At 42.2% G+C, this 22,469-nt stretch overlaps 2 protein-coding genes across 6 annotated transcripts; one reads left to right on the top strand and one right to left on the bottom strand.

Moving 5' to 3' along the window:
• Positions 1-4,045: 4,045 nt before the first annotated feature.
• On the bottom strand, positions 4,046-7,697 carry PTRHD1 (peptidyl-tRNA hydrolase domain containing 1). The gene is made up of 2 exons (XM_055540774.1): positions 7,392-7,697; positions 4,046-4,521 (listed from the first exon to the last, which is right to left on the bottom strand). The coding sequence occupies exons 1-2, from the start codon at positions 7,641-7,643 to the stop codon at positions 4,351-4,353; spliced, it is 423 nt and encodes a 140-aa protein (XP_055396749.1). The 5' UTR covers positions 7,644-7,697; the 3' UTR covers positions 4,046-4,350.
• Positions 7,665-22,466, top strand: CENPO (centromere protein O). Of its 5 annotated transcripts, none has more exons than XM_055540771.1 (8): positions 7,795-7,934; positions 8,106-8,215; positions 9,712-9,869; positions 17,459-17,576; positions 18,251-18,510; positions 19,423-19,594; positions 20,403-20,566; positions 22,153-22,466. In XM_055540771.1, exons 2-7 carry the CDS (start codon positions 8,170-8,172, stop codon positions 20,537-20,539), a joined length of 891 nt encoding a protein of 296 aa, XP_055396746.1. In that variant the 5' UTR covers positions 7,795-7,934; positions 8,106-8,169; the 3' UTR covers positions 20,540-20,566; positions 22,153-22,466. The 5 variants fall into 5 exon arrangements, with proteins under 5 accessions (XP_055396745.1, XP_055396747.1, XP_055396746.1 ...); XM_055540773.1 differs by lacking the exon at positions 22,153-22,466 and adding an exon at positions 21,635-21,957; XM_055540770.1 differs by lacking the exons at positions 7,795-7,934; positions 22,153-22,466 and adding an exon at positions 7,665-7,784 and having other exon boundaries at positions 20,403-21,957.
• The last annotated feature ends 3 nt before the right edge of the window (positions 22,467-22,469 follow it).

Raw genomic sequence — 22,469 nt, 5'->3', positions numbered from 1 at the left:
TAACTAGGCCATCTCCCTCATACTAAATCATGCCAAAGTAGGGTTTATTCCAATGACAGAGATGGTTCAGTATTTGAGATCTTGCACTGCAATTCACCATGGTAACAATGAAAAAAAAAAATCATCATCTCAGTAAATGAGAAAAAAAGTGGTTGATTTTTTAAAAACACATATGAATCTTTTTTTTTTTTAATTTGGCTAAGCAGTGGCAGAAAGGAGCATCCTTAATCTAACACAAAGGATTTGCTGAAAGTTTCAACAAATCAACATAACTAACATTGAAAGTTTAAAAGCATTCCTATTATAGTCAATGATAGCAAGTCAGGGGTACCTACGCACACTGCTATTATTGTACTACAGGTCCTAGCCCAGTGTAAGGTCTTGATCTGACATCTCCATAATGCAATAAAATGAGAGAGAAAAAAAACATTGATTATAATGATTGCATTAAATTGCACACTAAATTGTGTGGTGATAGTGCTTTTGTGGGGTATTGTTTAAATTGGTCCTTAAATTTAAACTGATTGTTTAATTCCCATTAGGAATTTTTCACAGATTCAGGAAACAGAGGCCAAATTGCATAGCCATTAAGTAGCAGGGTTCAGCTTCAATCTCAAGTCTTCTGGGATTGTCACCTGCCTTGCTCTTCCCATTTGTACCGTAAGGAAGTAACACCATATTTCTTATGGCTCAGTTTTCCTTTTGCCACCACATCATCAGTCTTGTGCCTAATTTTATACATTGTCTTTATTATGTCCCAACTTTACTCCCCATTCCAAGCAAATCCATCTTGAACCTGTTGTCAGAACAGTCTTCCTCTTGGATCATTAGTTCTTCTTCAGAATTCCTTACATCCAGTGTTGAGGAGAAGGTGGAATGCCTTTTCCCCACTTCTCTCTTTATAGAGTGAGTTTAATAAACATAATGTTCATATGGAGTCTGCTGTTTCTCCCCTTGCTCTTCCTCGTGCAGGTTGAATAGCCTAGTTGGTGGATGGTTGCTTTTGTCCATGTTTCTCATTTGGGTGGAACTAGTCAAAGTTTGACAGACTGAATATAGGAGACTTATTATTCTCTCTTTACTTCTCCCCGTGACCAGAAGCAGAAACTTCGGTATCTGCTTTCCCTTCAGACAGCAAAGTAGCAAGCCCATTCAGGGGTCACATAAAGCTCTATTGTCTAACCTATTGATAGTAAAAATGATATTTTTTTCCTTCATCTGCTTTTTATATCTCAAAAACCTAGGTTAAGAACTTGGGTGCCACTTTTTTGGCCCTTGCAAAGTAGAAGAGAAGCTGGGGCTGTGCTGACTTGACCTCAGAGGATGGCTAAAACTTGTGAGGCCAAGGTAGCTGAGGGCAGTGGTTTTCAGCCATTTTTCCACACTAACACCTTCTTGTCAGCAACAGTGGTTCACTATTGCCACAGTTCTCAACCAGGAAGCAGCGCACACCCCTAGGGTGGCATCTCAGAAGCTGTGGGGAAGATATGTTGATTAAACAACAATAAAAGGTGACTGTACCATGCCCCCGTGGGGGAGCCCTCTGCATTCTGCTGGCCCCGTGGGAAGCAATGACCTAGGCACTGACCCTCAGCTGTACACGTTCACAAGCTGAATTTTGTCAGCTCCTCCACTGGTAATTGATCCCTAGGGTACAGAGTCACACAGCTCACAGTCACAGGAGGCTGATTTATAATCTGGAATGTCATTTAACCAGTTTAAAATGGAAGATACAGCTTCCTAGCGCTCGAACTACTCATGACCCCTTCTCAAACCACTCTCAATTAGTATCTACAAATGAGTAACCAGCTATAAGAGGTTAAGAGAAAACTGGACTGATGAAAGACCTGGTTTTCAACCCCAGTCCTGCCACTGACTTTGATCTTGGGCAAGTCTAAGCCTTTCTGAATCAGTAACCTTGAGACAAGACAGCCTGCATCACAAAATTGTCAAATTGATTAGCACAATGGAAGCACTTTGTTTATAATCAGATGTTTTTCACGTGTAAGAAACTCACCAAAGCATAGATCCTTTTCAAGGACTTGCCGCCTATTCTAGGTCTAGCAACACAACCTTGCTCCATTGGAGAAAAATTTCTTTATTTGTAAACTTGGTGTGCAAGGCCACATAGTGTAAGTAGTGCCAGATTCTTGCTCTCCCTCCTGCCTCCTTCCTGTAAGCACATCATACACTATCACTGACTTGAAATCACACACATTCATCATACACATTTTAGGTTGGCTGCCTCTTGGGACCAGGCTGCTTCTAGATAATACCAGAGTTTCCAATTCAGTAGGTCTGGGGTAGGGCCCCGGGATTTATATTTCTAACCAGTACCCAAATGATGCTGATTTAGGGACTACACTTTGAGAAACTCTGATTGAGTTCAGATGATAATAAGCTTAGCTGATTCTACTAAGGAAAGCTGCTGCTTCCCCGCTACTGTCTTACTCTCACTTGAGTGCCTGTCCTTCCCTTGGGAGCTGCTTTAGGCATTTGCCTGAGCTGTTATCTCCCAGCTGTATAGACACTCATCTCTCTCTGACTGGATCACTGTCTTACTGCAGAATTTGAATTTTAAAAATATGTATTTTTAAAATTCAGTATCATTTGGAAACATTTACCTAATTGTCTTAAATGGAAATAGGAGGGAGTGGATGCCATCACTTCACAGAAAAGGAGTTAGACAACTGGCTTACGTGACTCAAAGCTTCTTGAGGGCTGTGTCTTACATTTTTACACTCAGGTTCTGGCACTGAGTGCCCTGGCATTGTTCCACAGGATTTGTACACACTGGCAAATTTAATCCACATGGCACTCCTGTAAAATCCCTGTTTTACAGATGAAGGGCCTAGGCTCAGGGAAGTTGAGTGATTTGCCCAAGTTCACACAGCTGAAATGTACGAAAGCCAGGATTTGGACTCAGGCTGTTTGACACTAGAGCCTGAGCTTTAACCACTATGTTATGCCATGTAATAAGGTGCTCAGAAAGTTTATTCACTGTTCTGGAAGACTATATGCTTCCCACTTCATAGAAGAAAATTAAGTCAACAGGTATTTCTTCCACTATGAACTTATATATATTCATACTTTTCCCTACTCCCCCTCCTCTAGTCTCAAAATTAAGTTTTCTCTCTCTCTCCCTGTTCAAGGCCAGTCCTCCATTATGCCCCTGACCCTGCCTATTTTTAAGCACTGTCTATATTATATAAACATTCAGAGATGGGTGCCATCATTTGTGGCTGGGTTAGGCTCTGTGAAGGTGGCAGCACTTGAGCCAGAAACAGCTTACGTCCAGAGGCAGGCAAGGGAGGAGGAGAGTCCTAACATTCAACTCCCAGGCCAGAGACTGGAGGGCAGCAACTGGAGTGTCTTTACTGATGCATCAAGTTTGAATAAGGGAATCGAAGAGTCACCTAAAAAGTTAGTTAGGAAATATAAACACGGAGGGCCTGAGGGCTGATCTAAGGAATCCTGACTTTATTCCATGGGCAAGTAGGACCCTATACTGACAAGGGTGCTCAGTGATCCTACATAAACCTGGTGGCAGAACATCTGCTGGCTTGTAACCAGGATACACTAGGTGGGCAGACCAGTGGGACACCCATGAGGAAAATGAGAGCCCGATTCAGGGCGGTGGCACTGCAAGCTATAGGAAAATAGATGTGGTATTGGCATATTTTACCAAATAAATTTTATATCTTTGAAACTGGAATACATCTTTCAGTTAATTGTATGTCTCAACTGGCAGCATTTCTCCTTTGTTAACAACAGGTAAAAATCACTGTGTATCTTAAATCTGATGGTGTCCTAGATTCAATGATTATAAGACCTGAAAATGAGTAAGAGATAAGGACTTTAAAGGCTAAGTTTTAAACCTGGGTGATTGAAAGAACTATATTAATTCTAACAAAAAAAGTAAGGGCATTTCCTTGACCCTATATAGAAGTCTTCCCAAATCTTCTGTTTGAGCAATGACCCATACATGATAATGCTACTCACTGACCTTCCCCATCTGAACTTATTAATTAAAAGTAAGAGGAAATACTTATTAATGACAACTTTAATATGAACATGTGTTTGACCTTCAAGAAACTGTCATAATTTGGGGATTCTCTGGCAGTCCAGTGGTTAGGATTCTGCACTGCCAAGAGTGTGGGTTCAATCCCTGGTTGGAGAACTAAGATCCCACAAGCCATTTGGCATGGCCAAGAAAAAATAAAAACTACCATAATTTAAAAGGAAGAGGGAATTGTCATTGAAAGGAGTACGCGGTGCTTAGGGATGGACGGCATGTAGTTTCTGGATTCAGCTGATACTCAAACATAATAAAGCAATGGATAACGTCAGTCATTTGAACAATCGGAACTTCTTCAAATACTGGCTCACTTCTTCCTTGGGGTAGGGACGGAGCGCAATGCAAGTGGGTATATTCTCTGGCTGCTCCATCCACAGCTTGTGGTCAATGTTCTTCTGTTGCAGCATCTCTGCCAGCAACTTTAAGGTGGTCTCATCCGGGGCCTGAAAGGAGCAGAACACAGGCTGAAAAGCCCACTTAGGAAGTGACAAAAAGCAAAAGCAAAAAAAAAAAAGTATGAAGGGGGACTCCTCTTAACTGAAAGTGGAGTAACAGCTCTACCAAAGAAGGCGCTGTAGAGAATGTCTCCAGAAGCAACAGCTTCATCGCTCCATTTGCCATTCACTCTCTGAAGGGGTGGGAGTGGGGTAAGGTTTAATATTCCTATGTATAAAATGGAGCTTTTTCTCTCCCCTCCTGAGATGCTGAGGGAATGCTCTATCAGTAATTATGCTCTATGCATTTTCTAGTTCTGGTGACTAAACAGCCATCACTAATCCCACAGCCAGCTCTGACATTAAGAGTTGACTACTGGAAGGCTTTCTAAAATCACATCACTTCCACCTCCCTCCTACTTCCACCCCAGTCCACACAAACCAAGGATTTTCTTACTGCTGGGATAGTTCCCCCTTGTTAACTCAATGGTGGGCAAATGAGTCTCTCGTGTCTTTCTGAAATCATTTCTCATCATCTTTATCACCCATGCGAATCCCATTACAGGAAACAGTAAAGCTATCACTCAGAAAATAAAGATCGTTAGTGTGTTATGTTGCATAAGGTGCGTGTGTGTGTGTGTGTGTATACACAACAAATATATATTGCCTAGAAAAGCAGAAGCCACTAAGATAACCAGAGGTTTGTCTTATCAAAGTAGAGGATGCTGGGATTGCTACTCTTAATCTATTGAGTCCTTTGGGCATGCTGAAGGACTTGCATTGACTTCCCTTCCTTCCTTTTTCAGCACCAGGAGTAGCACAGTAAAGTTAAGAGTGAGTTCAAACCCTTGCTGTACCACTTTCTGGGCTTCTCTTGTGGCTCAGATGGTAAAGAATCTACCTGCAATGCAGGAGACCTGAGTTTGATCCCTGGGTTGAGAAGATCTCCTGGAGAAGGGAATGGCTGCCCACTCCAGTATTCTTGCCCAGAGAATTCCATGGACAGAGGAACCTGGTGGGCTACAGTCCATGGGGTCACAAAGAGTTGGACACAACTGAGCAACTAACACTTTAACTTTGCACCCCTTACTCGTTGTGTGATCTCTGATAAGTTGTGTGGCTTAGCTGAACCTTTGTTTCCCCCCTATAAAATGGGATGATAATGCTTCCTAGTAGTAATGAGATTCAGTGAAATTAGGCTCAGATCTGTGTCTGGCACACAGTAAACACTCAGTAAATGGAGTTAATCATGGCATTGTCTTATATCTTATTGGTCTTTGTGGCTACAGGAGCACCTTTATTTAGTCAGTGGTGACTCCTAAGTCCCTTTCTTGAGTCACAGCTAACAACAGACTCATGACATGTCTTTTAAACTCAGAGGAGTCACCTAATCTCTGGGCTTCAGATGTCTCATCCGAGAAAATGGGTAAATATTTTATCTCCTAAAAGCAAGAGAGGGAGATGTCCAAACCACATGATTTCTTGAAGTCTTCCTATAAAAGTCCTATAAAAAGAATCCAAAGGAAAGACTATCTGTTTCTTTTCTGCCTTACAGATTCTCAGGACTTCTCCCTGCAGGTTACTATTTGATGTTTCAACACTCAACAGCAAGTTTTCTCTTGAAAAATAATGCTTTTGCCAGCTAGCCAAGAAGGAATTACCCCCAACCCTCCACCTCAGTTATTAAGATAAATTTTATAATAAGAAGAAAGCTGCTTTAAAATGAAAGCAATCATTTTTTCATTATAAAATATGTGCTTAATGTAGAAAAGTAAAAACAGAGAGAAGCATTACTAAAAAAACAAAATTCCACTATTTAGTATTTGGATGTATTTTCTTAGTTTTTCCTTTCATAATCTGGATCATTTTGTATGTAGAATATAGTTCAGTGAGCACCACATCATGAGCACTCTTGCATGCCAGCTAAATGTACTTCAAAAACACGACTTAGGAGGCTCAGTTCAGTTCAGTCGCTCAGTCGTGTCACTTAGGCCAGTTTCGTAATAATCCATTATCAGGGCCGAAGTTTAGCCAACTCACCGTATTGGAAATTTAATGATTTACACATTTTTTACTATTATAAAACGCCCCTATGAGTATCTTTGTGCAATGCCCTTTGGGTGCATCTTGTTATTTTCTTAAGATACATTTCTAGAGTTCTACCTTCTAGAACTGACAGAAGGTAAGGGTAAGATCTGTTTGGCCATCTGTAAAAAGAACCTTACCAGTGATGCTAGGTTAATCACACTAGGGTTCACATTTATTTTCAAATTTTGGGGTCAGACCCAGGTAAATGCTTCAGTTTGATTTCACTTGCAATAAGGAACCCTGAGTCCCTACCCTTCTGGATCGGTTTTCTGGAGAGGGATAAGGACTGTACTTTTCGGCACAGCCATTAAAAGGCCAGCACAGCACTCAGGTAGAAAGGCGGGTAGAAAGCCCTCCGCCCTCACAAGCATCTATTTAAGAGGGACACAGGTGAGACCGGAGCGGCGCAGAAAGCATTTATAACCAGCCGGGTGTCCACTTCTCACACCGTCAGGCCCCGCCCTGTCTAGGTAAGGCTCGCCGGGCAGTAGCTCAAGCCCCAGAACCGTTTCCACACACACACGCCACACCACACACACACGCGCGCGCGCCACACCCACTCTATGATGTTAGGCGCCCCCCCCACACACAAATGCCACACCCACTCCATGATGATAGGCGCCCCACACACACACACATACACACACACTAATGCCACACCCACTCCATGATGTTAGGCACACACACACTAATGCCACACCCAATGCGTGATGTTAGGCGCCCGAACTCAAAACTATACCCACTTCCGGTCCAACGTCCTCAAGGTCCCACCCCTCTTCCTAGTGCCTCACCTCGAGGACCACCTTGCGCATGCGCTCTAGCTCCCGGAGGTAAGCTGCTGTGTGCGGGTGGTCGCGGTGAAGGTGCAAGGCCGCGGTGGCTGCGTGACAGGCCTGTGCAACCACTGCGCCTGCTGGCCAGGAAAACGGAGGCTGTAATAGATCCTTTCGTAACACCAAGTACTGTACCAGGATCTGCGGCTCTCCGCCAGAGGCCGCCATCTTCCTGCTCAACTGAAAGGCCGGGCCTACCCCGCGGTGCATGCCGGGATCAGGGAGGGGCGCTGAGCGCTGCCATGTTTTTGTACGGCGGAAGCGCAAAGCACGCTGGGACCGCTTGGCTTGATTTTTGAAGCCGAGGATGGCGGGAATTCTTGACCCTGGCTAGAGTGAGCAAGAGGAGAGGTGATAAAGGGAAAGCCAGACCCAGTGGCGGACGGGGCTCTGACCAGGGTGGAAGGCTGACAGGCCTCTTAACAGCCCCTTCCGTGTGCGAGGAAACCCAGAGAGGGTATCCAGAGGCGTGGTGCCGCGGCAGCGCGCAGGGACCGGGAGGTAGAGGCCGACTCGCACCTGGGGATGGGCCGGGCGGGTCAGGGAAGGGGCGTCCTAGCGAATACGCTTGCGGTGTCGGGGCTCAGGGGTGCGTGTCTGCGTTGTGTGGGCCGGCCCTGTGGGTTTGTCGTGAGTGTGAATACATTCTTGCCATTTTCTTTTGCCCGCAAGGATAACGCAATTACTGGTGCATGGACAACTTTTCTAGGAAGGCCTTTGAAAATCTGAGGAGGAGATGGAGCTGGCAAATACTTTAAGACAAGACGGCGAGTCTCGCGGAGGTATTCAAAGGTTCACATTTAACTGCTGCTCCTCAAAATAATTCTCAGGCTGAAAGCCCGTTTCTCCTCTAACCTGAAGTTTGGGAGTAGGATGGTGAACGAAACTAACATGGAAGACTTAAAGGCAGCTGAGATCATTGGAGCAGGAAAAATGACTTTTATTTCTAAGCTCTTTTCCCTTTTTCGACCAGTAGGCTGCATGCAATAGTATGCTGCTGCTACTAAGTCACATCAGACGTGCCCGACTCTGTGCGACCCCATAGACGGCAGCCCACCAGGCTCCTCCGTCCCTGGGATTCTCCAGGCAAGAATACTGGAGTGGGTTGCCATTTCCTTCTTCAATGCATGAAAGTGAAGTCGCTCAGTCGTGTCCGACTCTTAGCGATCCCGTGGACTGCAGCCTACCAGGCTCCTCTGTCCATGGGATTTTCCAGACAAGAGTATTGGAGTGGGTCGCCAGTGCTTTCTCCGCAATAGTATGCTAAATGTTCGTATTCAGAGCTGCAGTTCTAGCCAGTGAGCCTTCTTTTCTTCTCAGAACTTTTGGGGGGCCATTTCCCGCATTACTCCTGTGGAAGGGGCCTTGCCAGGCAGTGACCAGTGTTGGTGAGACCTGGGTTTGAGTCTGGCTGTGTCATTATAAATATTGTGACCTTGAGCAAGTTATTTTACCTTTCGCTGCCTTGATTGCTTCATCTGAAAAAATGGAGGAAAATAGTATTGTGGTGGTGGATGTGGAACTTAGGTAATTGTTTTGATGCTTTTCATTGAAGCATTTAGCAGATGCATAATGTATAGGAGATAAAAACGCTTTAATTCTTTACATGCTTTGCAAGTAAAGGATCTAGTGTAAGTGTCTTAATATGTAGGAAGTGTTCGCAGATGCTTCATTGCTAGAGTTGATTAGCATTTTAAAACTAGGACCTCAACTATATTGGTCTTTAGTCTCTTGGAAACTGAGATGGCCAGTGTCTGTCCGTTGGTGAGCTTGTTTTCCTGTCTAATGCCCAGTAATTTTGGTGGACAGTTCTTTTAGTGTGTGCTTTTATAGTTCTGTGCTCCTGATACTATTCAGGGCTTCAGAATACTCAAGTCTTGATGGCTATCTAAATCCAAACAGTTACACATTACCACTTTGGGAAAACTTGTGTAAAACCCAATTAAAAAAAACCTTTTTCTGACCCTGTTTTCCTCTGGGTCACTATTATCACAGATAACTGAGAGTAGCTATATTTAAATGATTCCCTTTTTGAACAATGGCCTAGTAAGTAACCACTTGTAGGTCAGAACTTGTAGGTTCTGCCTAAGTGGTTGCTGACCATTGACTTCTTGTCAGCTCCTCTAGTTTTATAAATTGTTGGCAATTGTTATCTACAATTTAACTGACCACAAAGTTCTGGGGAAAGGGTCACCATCTGTTCTTCCCTCAAGTGCTTCCTGTTCCTGGACTTAGAAATCCTTAGCTTTGTTTGAAAGTTCCTTTTTACTTCCCGCAGGTGTTTTAGCTCACTTGGAAAGACTAGAGACTCAAGAGAGCAAATCCCGTAAAAAATTGGAAGAGTCACAGAATGCACAGGCTCTTGAAGCCAGGATTCATGAACTGAAACGTCTGCGAGATAAACTGAGGGCTGAAGTGAAACAGCGTCAAGCCAGAGTGAGTAGAAGTGTGATCGATATTGGCAGGCTTTCCTGGAGTGTAAAAACCTAACATGATCTGGGATAAGCAAATCTGAATAATATGTTTTACCTGTGGTCTTAACTGGAGCAATTTCAGTCCTTGATTCCTCAAGTAAGCACACCTATAGAGTCAGCTGATATCAATATCATCTAACAGTTGGCAGGCCTTACTGATGGGTCAAGTGAATTCATAATCTCTTAACCTGCCGTCATGGACATGAGTCTCTTACCTTAGTTTCAGCCAGACTTGAGTCATTAGTACTTTTGTCATTAATACCATCTTTCTAGAATCATCTTTCACCCAACTTGAAACTTCACAGTAAACTTTGACTTTTCCCTCTTTTAAGCTTTCTCTCTAGCCCAGATCCAATTGGTAAAACCTGTCAAATTCTTTAGATTGTCTTTGTGCCCCCTCCTCCACCTCCTTACCATAGCTTGTGCATTATACACATGGGTCTTAATATTTACCAGGTTTTAGATGGTAGGATTATTGCAGTAAAGTTGGTTCTCTTCTAATATTTATATTTTCCAATAAATTTTGCGCAGCCAAGAAAATGTTCATAAAATACTACATTTTTCATTAAATTACAAGTTTTCTTGCTCAGTCACAAGCGTCCTCAGCCTTCCCTCTTTTTCTTCTCTTTCTCTTCCTTGTCTCCATTTCTTCTCTTCCTCCCTCTTCCCTTTCTTTTTTTTAGTAAAGAGGAAATATATATCTATACATTAATATAGATAGATAAATATGGGTATATAGTGCACAGATCTAAAGATCCTTTTATAGAGATGAGCATACTCTGGTAAGTACCACACAAATCAAGGTGTAGACTATTACCAGTACCTGAGAAGTCTCCCTCCTCCATCCTCCTAGTCATTTCCTTCAAGGTAACACTATTCTGGTTTCTGTTATCATAATACTGGTTTTACTTATTTCTGAGCTTTATATAAATGAAAAATGTATGAACTCTGTTCTGTCTGTCTTCTTTTGCGGATTGATTTCTCTGTGAGGTTCATCCATTTTGGTGCATGCTGAGGTCTTTCTTGGAGAAGGCAATGGCACCCCACTCCAGTACTCTTGCCTGGAAAATCCCATTCATGGAGGAGCCTGGAAGGCTGCAGTCCATGGGGTCACTGAGGGTCGGACACGACTGAGCGACTTCACTTTCACTTTTCACTTTCATGCACTGGAGAAGGAAATGGCAACCCACTCCAGTGTTCTTGCCTGGAGAATCCCAGGGATGGGGGAGCCTGGTGGGCTGCCATCTATGGGGTCGCACAAAGTCGGACATGACTGAAGCGACTTAGCAGCAGCAGCAGTGGTCCTTCTTAGCGACTGAACAGCAACAATGTATGTACTTATTTTATTTGGTTCTGCTGAATCTTTTAGTTGTGGCATGTGAGATCAGTTCCCTGACCAGAAATCGAATCAGGAACCCCTGTATTGAGAGCACGGAGTCTTGGCCACTAGGCCACTAGAGAAGTCCCCTGGTCGTTCTTTTTTATTGCTATATAATTATTCCATTTTAGAAAATATCCCACAATTTCTTTACTTATTGAACTGTTGGTGACATTTACATTATTTGGGTTTTTCACTTTGTGGGTATTAAGAATAATGCAGTATTCTTGTTGCTCTTTTGATGTAAAAAGACGTACTTTTCTGTTGAATTGCTGGGTCACAGGGTACAAAGATTATCTTTAGTAAATACTGTCAAACAGAATTTGAGACTGATTGTACCAATTTTACATTACCAGCAACAGTATATAGGGTTTCCTTTTTTTTTTCATCTTTACCAATACTTGATATTGTCAGTTTTAAAAAATTATCATTCTAGTGAGAGTATAATAGTAAGTCACTGTGAATTAATTTGAGTTCTTTTAATTAATGGTTTTAAGTACCTTTTTTGGACACTTGAAAGTCTTGTGAAATGAACTTTTCAGAACTTTTGCAGAATTTTTATTGGGTCGTATATCTCTTATTAAATTGTAGAATATTTTACACATTTTGGTTAGAAGTACCTTGTTGTGTATCTGTATTCCAAATCTTCTTTTAAAGACTAACTTGCCTTTTCACTCTCTGGTGACATCTTGTGATGATGAGGAGAAAGTCTTCATTTTAATGAGGCTTGATTTAAGAATCTAACTTCATGTTTCCTTTGAATAAATATCTGCCTAACTTAAGAACACGAAGATGTTCTGTGTTACTTTCTGAAAGTTTTTATTTTACTTTTTACTTTCAGAAATACAGTCCTTCTGGAATTGATTTTTGTGTAACATGGTGTGAAATAGAAGTCATACTACTTCTTCTTTTAAAACATTATTTATTTTGCTGCACCAGGTCTTGGTTAATGGCGCTCTGGATCTGTAGTTGTGGCATGCAGTCTCAGTTGCAGCATATGGGCTCTAGCTCCTGACCAGAGATCAAACCCAGGCGCCCTGCATTGGGAGCACACAGGCCCAGCCACTGGACTGTGAGGGAAGTCCCTGAAGTTCACACTTGCTGTTTTTTTCCATATGGGTGTGCAGTTCACTTAGTACCACTATTTGAAGGTCACTCTTCCCCATTGTATTGCAGTGGATCTTTGGGTCTGCTGTGGGCCCATCTTTGAATTGTTCTGTTCCATTGGTCTGTTGGTCTTTGTGCAGGTACCAGAGGTTTATTACTGAAAAGTTTTGATTCCTGTGGTTTAGGTCTTACTCTTCAGAATTATCTTGGCCATTCTTGGCCCCTCAAATTTCACATAAATTTGGGAATTGGCTGTCAGTTTCCAAAAAGAAACCTCCTTTAATTTTGATGGAAATTGCACTAAATCTATACATCCATTTGGAAAGAGTTGAAATCTTTTTAGTATTGTGCCTTCCAGTCATTGTACATAGTTTCTTGGGATGAATACTTAACTGTTTTTTAAGTCTTTTTTTTTCTTCTGTATGTGTTTAAAGTTACAAATTTCCCTCTAAGCATACTGTCTTAATCCACATGGGCCACAATAACAAAAATACGTAAACTAGATGGCTTATAAGCAACAAATATTTATTTTTCACAGTTGTAGTTGCTGGGAAATCTAGGATTATGACACTGGCAAATTTAGTGTCAGAGGACTTATTACCTCTTTTTAAAAGAAGATTTTATTCTGGGCTGCACTGGGTCTTCGTTGCTGCAGGGCATGGACTTGTGGTGACTTCTTCGGTAGTTATGGCACACAGGCTCCAGAGCATGGGCTTTGGTAGTTGTGGTACTTGGGCTTAGTTGCTCTGCAGCATGTGGGATCTACCCAGACCAGGGATTGAACATGCGTCCCCTGCATCGGCAGGCAGATTCTTAACCAGTGGGCCACCAGGGGAGTCCCCCTTACTTCTCATTGTAACATCACATGGCACAAGGGGCAAACTAGTGCTTTGGCATCTCATTTATAAGGACACTAATTCCAGAGACTATAAGGACACTAATGAAGGCTCTCCAGTTATGACCTAATCACCTCCCAAAGGCCCCACCTCCAAATACCATCACATTGGGCATTAGATTTCAGCATGAAGTTTGAGGGACACAAATATTCATAGCACATGGCTTTAGCTATATCTTGCAAGTTTTGATATGTTTTCATTATCATTTCAATTCAAAATATTTTTGATTTCCATTGTGATATCTCCTTTGTCCCATCAGTTTAAGAAGTATACTGCATAATATCTAAAAATTGGATTTGTTAATTAATTTTTTTAGTTATTGATTTGTAGCTTAATTCCATTGTGATTGAAGAATATGACCCAGCATGTGGTGAATTTTGATAAATGTTCCATGTTCATTAAATGTGGATTTTAAATTTTTGGGTACTGTATTCTCTCTGCATATCAAATAGACCAAATGTGTTCATCATGATGTTCATTTCTTCACTATTTTACTTGTCAACTTATTAGTTACTGGGATAAATGTGTTGATCTCCCACTATGACTGTGGATTTGTACATTTTTTCCCCTTTGATTCAGTTTTGCTGTGTAATAGGTACAGACAAATTTAGGATTGTTTTATCTTCTTGGTTGGTAAGCCTTTTATTTTTATGCAGCAACCTTTTATCATTATCAGCTATCCCTGATAGTTCAGTTGGTAAAGAATCCACCTGCAGTGCAGGAGACTCGGGTTTGATTCCTGGGTCAGGAAGATCTGCTAGAGAAGGGATATGCTACCCACTCCACTATTCTTGGGCTTCCCTGGTGGCTCAGATGGTAAAGCGCCTGCCTGCAATGTGGGAGACCCGGGTTTGATTCTTAGGTGGGGAGGATCCCCTGGAGAAGGAAATGGCAATCCACTCCAGCACTCTTGCCTGGAAAATCCCATGGACAGAGGAGCCTGATAGGCTACATACAGTCCATGGGGTCACAAAGAGTCGGACAGGACTGAGCGACTTCACTTTAACTTTCCAATATTCTTAGGCTTCCCTGGTGGCTCACCTGGTAAAGAATCTGCCTGCGATGCGGGAGACCTGGGTTCAATCCCTGGCTTGGGAAGATCCTCTGGAAAAGGGAATGGCTACCTGCTCCAGTATTCAGACCTGGAGAGTTCCATGGACTGTATAGTCCATGGGTTTGCAGAGTCAGACATGACTGAGCAACTTTGACTTTATCATTATGCAGTGTTCCCTTTTATTTTAAACTTCTTGCCTTAAAACCAACTTTGTTAAGTATAACTTTGACAGTTCTTATTTTTGTAAGTAGCATATAGTTAGTTTTAATCCAGCCTGGCTGTCTTTGTCTTTTAATTATTTATCAACTTTTAATGATTCCTAACTTATCTGGAAGAACTTCCCTGTAGCTCAAATGGTATAGAATCTGCCTGCAGTATAGGAGATTAGGGTTTGATCCCTGGGTCGGGAAGATCCTGTGGAGAAGGGAACGGCAATCCACTCGTGTTCTTGCCTGGAGAATCCCATGGACAGAGAAGCCTGGCAGGCTGCAGTCCATGGGGTCACAAAGAGTTGGACACGATTGAGCATATTCATGGGGTCGCAAAGAGTAAGACACGACTGAGCAACTGAACTGAACTTAGCAACTAAAGCATATAACGCAATACATCTAGATTTCCATATAACACATATATCTAGATCTCCATCTCCATAGATGTTACTATTTGTTCTTTGTTCCTCTTCTTTCTTGCTACTTTTTGGATATTATTCCACTTTTCCATTAGTTTGTTAATTATATGACTTTTAGCATTTTTTTAGTGATTATCTTTGAGAAAAGAAAGTGAAAGTGAAGTCGCTCAGTCGTGTCCGAATCTTTGCGACCTGTGGACTGTGGCCCACCAAGTTCCTCTGTCCATGGGCTTCTCCAGGCAAGAATACTGGAGTGGGTTGCCATTTCCTTCTCCAGGGGATCTTCCCAACCCAGGGATCGAACCCAGGTCTCCCACATTGCAGGCAGATGCTTTAACCTCTGCTTGTTTTTCTTACTAGAATATACTTTAGATTTGTACCTTTACCACTTCATAGATAATTATAGAACCTAACATCTTTTCTTTCCCACATATGCAACCTTTCATGTTATTGTTGTATGTAAATTCTACATGTGTTAAACTCTATGAAACACTTCATCGTACAGTCACTGTGCCTATAAAGTTACATGCCTATTTACCCTTTTCAGTGCTCTTTAGTACTGCATTTCCATATTTTCATCTGGGATTATTTTTCTTCAGTTTAAGTAGGTCCTTTTGATACTATTATCAGTGTTGGTTTGCAGGAAATGAAAATTCTCTATTTTTGTCTGTCTGAAAGCACCCTTATTTCACTTTATTTTTCATGTTTAAATGGATATTTTTACTGGGTATTCAAATTATAGGTTGAAATTTATTTTCTTTCATACTTTAAAAACATTTTTTCATTGTCTTCTGGTTCCATAGTTTCTTTCAGATGTTAGTCTTACTGTTTGAATATGATGTGTCTTTTTTCCTCTGGCTGCTTTTAAGATTCTGTCCTTGGGTTTTAGCAGTTTCACATCATCATGTAGCTAGGATTGGTTTTCTTTCTTTATCCTGCTTTGTGTTACAGCACTCCTTAATCACTTGCAGTTTTCATTTGTTTGGAAAATTTGCCCAGTATCTCTTCAAGTAATGTATCTGTCTTGTTCTTTTTCTTTGTTTCTGGGGTTTCCATGTGTGGATTTTTTGTTTTTACTGTGATCTCTCTTATGTCTTTACTCTTCTTTAATCTAGCTATGAAAATATACCTATTTTCCACTTTTCTTATGTGTCCAGTCAGCTTTTAAACCCGTTGAATTCCTGATTTCTGTTAACTGTATTTTTTAGATTCAGGATTTTCATCTGATTCTTTTTAATAGATTCCAGCCCTTTGGTATGAATTTTGCATCCTTTAATCTGTGTTAATGACTATGTCTGATAATGACTCAAATAGCTGAATCCCCTCAGATCTGCTTCTGTTGTCTTCTTTTTCCTTCTGGTTTTTAGACATCTGTTCCTCTTTCCTGATATGCTTGGTAATTTTTCTTTTTAATTCAATGATGGGTAGTGTTTGAAAAAAAAATAGGGATTCTGAACTATGCTGTCTTCCTGCAGAAAGAATTCCAGTTTTTTTCTGACAGGCAGATAGTGTATGGGCACATCACTATCAACCAGCTGAGGTCACCTGTTTCTGGTTTGCCCTCATTCATAGAGTGTAGTCCTTTGTGGAGGCCTTACTTGAAAGCTTGGGTGTGCTAAGACAGATGTGTCAAGATCCATCTTCTTTGGCAGGCCCTGACCTCCATAGTCTGCTCAGCTTTTTAATTTTCAGCAGCTTCTTTCTGTTATGCCTGGAGGACAAGTGTCATGCAGCCTGTTGGGTTCCCATTTCTATATCTTGGCCCATAGGAAGTCTGCTTTGGTAACCTCAGTCTCCAGTTTCTGTTGCCCTGGAACTGCGAGACTGCTGCAGAATCTAGCCTGCAGCTTTCTATTTGGCCTGTATGCCATGTGATAAAAATCAACAGGACTATGAGGGGGAAAACCCAACTAACTTCCACATTCATCTTTAGTCTTCAGTCTGGCTATTTTGGTGGTTCTCTGATGCCTTTAGGCCATTTTCTGTTTGTTTACTTGCATGATTGCTTATTTCTTTTTGGTATTTGCATCAGCTTGGGTAGTTGTCTCAGAAGGAGTTAGTCTGATAGCATCTACTGGGTTGTAGCTCACAGGGTGCAACTTATAATCAGTATTTCTCATCCTGGCACTTAAAAGCCTGCACAGTCTGGCCCAACTTTACCAGCTTTGCCTCTTTACAGCTGTTTTTGCTTACCCTAGGCTTTCCTTACCTCTTTTTCTTTCTCCTCTCACAAGACTATACTGCAGCCAAATGCATTGTTCTTCAGGCCAGCATAGTTTCTACTTCTGATTCCTGGTACTGTATATAACCCACAAGATTCTTCCTCTCCTGTGATTCATAGCACCAGCTGGCTGGCCACAGTAGCATTTCTTGATTCATAACCTAATAAAAAAAAAATACTCTGCATTTACATTTTTCCCATGTAGGTGAGGGCATGGGACTTCTATTGTGCCTCTGTACCCAGATAGATCTGCTACATGTCTTGCAGGTTAAAGCATCTACTGCCAATGTAGAACCTGACCAAATATTAGAGATTAGTGAGCAAGAAATTTTGGAGAGAAAACAGGAAAACATGAAAGCCATTCTGCAGGCATATCGTTTTACAGGTATAATTTTTTTCTCACTTGTTTCAGTCTGAGTCTCCTGTCTAGTGAGATAGTTTGCAAGATGTATTATTAGTCCTAGACCTATTTCATTAACACTGAATTTTGCCCCCCACCCCCCTGACATACACATGCAGAACTGGCATGCTATTCATAGGCAGCTTTACCTGCAAAATTGGCCCCTGTGCAGCAGCAGATTGGTTGGTGACTGGCTTAGACTATTCATTGTAGTGACTCAACATGTGCTAGACCGTGTGCTAGAACTTCCTTTACAGCTGGTTTGCTTGATGCCACTGTTCAAATAGTTTGAACCCCTCAAGTCTCTGTTTGACCACTAAAATGAGGACTTACTTACCTATTATCTGTATCATAAGAGGATTGTGAGAAGACCTGAGTACTACCGTAAGTTACTTGACACTCAGGAAAAAAGGAGCCATAGGTAAATTGAAAATTTTAAAATCTCTTCTTCAATAATTTGATACTTAGAATGTTTTTTTCCCCCCACCATTCTGTGGTTTTAAGAACACAAACTCAGTGAGTCAAAGTTAGAAGAAAGTCTAGACATTCATTCAGTGAGCATTTGAGCCCATGGTGTGTGTACTGGGTGGAGTTGAGGGGCATGGGATGCACAGATGAAGCCTTTGCCTCACGTCCCTTAAGGCACTGTCTTGTCCCAGGGATTAGCGGGAAGCTGACCAGCCGAGGAGTCTGTGTCTGCATCAGCACCGCTTTCGAGGGGAACCTGCTGGATTCCTACTTTGTGGACCTTGTCATGGAGAAACCACTTTGGATACATCACCATTCAGTTCCAGTCTTCATTCCCCTAGAAGAGATATCTGCAAAATACCTACAGACTAATACTCAGCACTTCTTGTTTGTTCTCTGGGAATACCTAAATGCTTACTCAGGGAGGAAGTACCAGGCAGATCGACTTCAGGTATCTGATCTTACAAAGCATTTTGTGAGCCCAGATAGACTTAAAAGAAAGGGACATGTTCTTTTGTACTTTAGATTGGTTCATAATTCCAAGCCAGAAGTTTGACTGTTGTCATCCTAATGCTCATTTCTTATTTACATACAAGCTGTTTTCCACCTCCTCTTCTGTTGAAACTCTGGATGGGTACTGGTGAAGAGATTATTTACTCATGAATGGTGATTCTCAGGCTTTTATACTTCTTGACCCTTCCTTCCTCTCACAAAGTGGTAGGGTACAGTTGCTTTATTTTTAATTCAGTGAAGGCCCAGTAGATGACCTGCTGGGTGCCAGATATCTTTGCTGAGCCTTGGGAATAGGTGCAAAACAGAATAATGATTTCTGAAAATGCCATAGAGGAATGCTGTCCATCTTTGCCTAAGCTCAGGCTTACATTCTTAGGGTTGTAACTTAGCTAGGGTTGCAGTAAAAAGGGAAAAAAAAAAAAAAAAAGGAAATGAATACAAGCAGGAAATAAGTGACTCTTACAAGCTTAGCATTTCTCTGTGCATTTGGAATGACCGAAGCTTCTGGTTATCAGTTAGATACTGACATGTGAATGTAGACATGAAGCATTTCAGCCAAACATGTGACATCCCCTGAGTTCTTAGCAGAAATAGTGTCTCCCCAGCCTCTGGCCATTGACTTAGTAAGTGCTTCTTACAGGCCTTCTAGGCTGCTACCAACTCTTAATTATCTTATAAATCTCTATCATTTGTCCTTTTTTCAGGCCTTTCTCTATCCTTCATTTATTTCTGAGATTTAATTAATGGGCCCTGTTTTTGGTAGACATGTTTGATGCATCATAACCACTTATTGCCTCGGAGCTGTAATTGTCATATACTTTGTGTCTCTTTTGATCCCCATCCCCATTAGAGTGACTTTGCAGCCTTTCTTGTGGGGCCCTTGCAGAGAAACTCATTGTGCAACTTGCTGTCATTTACTTACAAAGTCAAGCCGGAAGGTCAGTCCTTCCCTTTTTGTGCTAGACTGCTGTATAAGGACCTCACGACAACCCTTCCAACTGACGTCACTGTTACTTCTCAAGGTAAGAGGAAGGATGCCTCCAGGAAGAAATTATAATATGCTCTGTGTTATTCACGTGATTGAAACAGAGTGAAATAGTGAGACTATATCAGCTGGTCCTCTTGAGATACTATCTTCTGTTTCTGTCCTGTGAACAGAAAAATACAGAAAAGGTACCAAGAATATCTGCCCTATTTCTGTCAGTTTTCCTCTCCTCTTTGTTAAGTAGTAAACATAATTATCCAACTTTTTCTTTCTCCTTTGCTCAGTCCACCGCCACCAGAGTTCTTTCAGCTTACAATTTGTTTTCACTGGAAACCCCTCTTAGGTGATGAGGTTACATCATAGGCTCGCTGTGGTGGCAAAAGCCTCTCTTCACTGTGAAGCCAAATAGATGTGACAAGTCGGCATACCCTTAGCTCTGCAGAGACCGGTCTCTGAATGGGAATTTTTCAGCGATGGCCGAGATTTCTGTTGTTAAATGTAACATAATGGACAGTAACAAGAAAAAGGATAAAATGTTTTTAGGAGGCAGGTTTCACATCATAGGTTTTTAGATATCTCTGGGCAGAGTCTAGGCTTCCCTGGTGGCTCAGAGGTTAAAGCGTCTGCCTGCAATGCGGGAGACCTGGGTTCGATCCCTGGGTCGGGAAGATCCCCTGGAGAAGGAAATGGCAGAGTCTGTGTTTCTGGTCTCAAAATTTCACTGGACCAGTAAGGGGCAAGGCTGTCTCAGCTGCAGACCAAAAATGAAAAAAAAAAGCTCCACTGGTTGCAAATATTAGTGCTGTGAGATTCACAGATCCTGTCTTTTTTTTTTTTTTTTTCAGGGACAGAAGCTTTACCCAGCACGTGGGAAGAACAGCGAGCAGCCCATGAAAACCTGTTTTTTACGAAGCACCTACATCAGGTGTTTACTTCATTTGCAAAAAAAGGAGAAAAGCTGGATATGAGCTTGGTCTCCTAGAATATTTTCTTTAGGAACACATCAGAAGTGAGTAAACGAGTACTGACCACACTTGCGGGCAAGGTCCTGGGAACTGAAAACTGTTGAAAGGCTCAGACTCCTTTCCTGGGAACCATCCCTGGAGTCAGAACAGACACCCACTTTATCAAGGATGGTCAGGGGCAAGTTTCAGTCTATTGACCCTGGCATTTTTGGACAGGTCTCCAAAATTGCCTGGTCACTTGCTCCAGTGCTCAAAATCATCTCTTCTTTTTGAGATATTAATCACACATTTTAGCTGGAAATGAGATTTTTTTTTTTACAGAAGGCATTTTGTGAGAGAGGGAGTATTACCATTTAATTATGTAGCTTTTATGAAACCTTCAGCTAACTTTGTCTCACTTTCCTGTCTGTGACTTTTGAGAAGAAAGTTCTTAGAACTCTCAGGGTTCATGATATGACGTGAATCATATAGTTGAGAGAAGTGTGATTAATATTTGGTTTGGAGTGGAATATTCTCGGCCACTGCTTTACAAAGAATGTGGTGTGAGTACTAAGGATAGAGTAATTGGGGCTGTATGTATCTCATATCGTTTCCTAAAACATGTTGGGAGAGCACTGAATTTATTGAGTCAGCTCATGATCAGAAGTCTACTCATACCTTGATCATTGCAAAGGAAGTGGACCCCTCTCCTTTATCTCTTCCCTTTTCTGTAAGCTCCAGGCCCTGGCCATGCAATTGTCTTCATCCTCTCCTAGTCCAGTTAGTGAACCACTTCTCCACATAACCATGGCCTCCGCTCTGCTGGCTTTTTTTGTTCCTTGCCATGGGAGTATGTTCAAGGCCAGTGCATGGATGTGAAAACCTGTCACTTGCCAGGTCACAAATAGGAGTCATCACTACCCTTACTGTCCAAAGCACTGAGCTGTATTCTGGCCTCACTCTAAAATGGTCCTGTCCTAGAGCTGATGGCCAAGCAGTGAGCTGCAGGTGTGGGTGCCACAGGTAATTCTGGGAGGAGCACAGGGGGATGGTCGAGCAAGCTTGGACCACCATCTAGAAGGAAGCAGCCTAAGAATGAGAGGGAGGTGTTAGTTTAAGTTCTTGCCTTCCAGGCACACGGTAAGGACCAGTGTATAAGGATCAGTTCAGTCGCTCAGTCGTGTCCGACTCTTTGCAACCCTATGAACTGCACCACGCCAGGCCTCCTTGTCCATCACCAACTCCCAGAGTCCACCCAAACCCATGTCCATTGAGTCGGTGATGCCATCCGACCATCTCATCCTCTGTCATCCCGTTCTCCTGCCCTCAGTCTTTGCCAGCATCAGGGTCTTTTCAAATGAGTGTGAGAGAGAGCAAAGCACTTCTCAGATGAGGGCTGTAAACAGAATTGGCACAAATGATCATATTCAAGTTGAATAAAGCTTTTAATAAAACAGTCTTGTTCTTTATCAATACCTGTAAATTCTCTCTTTAAGCAGTAGCAAAGGCGACTGTAGCAAGAGCTCAAAAGGCAAGGCAATATTGGAGTGTTTTCTTAACAGAAAGTTAAAAATATAAATGTAGAAGATCTGTTTATATATTTTTCTTTCAGAAATAAAGTCCCTTTCCCTCCCTCCCTCCCACCCACCAGGTAAAAGGAAATATTGCACTTTCTGCTCCCATGACTAAGGTGACTGGGGTTCCAGAAGAACCTTTCAAGATTATCAGGACAAGGGCCATTTCACCTAACTCGGACCACAGACAAGCAGGTCTTCAGGGTGAAAAGCACTGCTTCCAGGTTCTAGCTGCGGAGTGAGTGGTGGCCAGTGAGTGGCCCTCATCTGAAGCAGAGCTGCTCCTCCTGTGCTCCCAGCCAGGCACAGAGGCAGCAGCCTTGTTCCACTTCTGGCAGCCCTTCCTACTCACAGTGGCCATGGCCTCTCTGGGTGGAAGAGGGCTGGTAAGAAC

The sequence above is a fragment of the Bubalus kerabau genome, chromosome 11 (assembly GCF_029407905.1).
Source record: "Bubalus kerabau isolate K-KA32 ecotype Philippines breed swamp buffalo chromosome 11, PCC_UOA_SB_1v2, whole genome shotgun sequence".
NCBI classification, from domain to species: Eukaryota; Metazoa; Chordata; class Mammalia; order Artiodactyla; family Bovidae; genus Bubalus; species Bubalus kerabau.
This window is presented reverse-complemented; position numbering and strand designations above follow the sequence as displayed.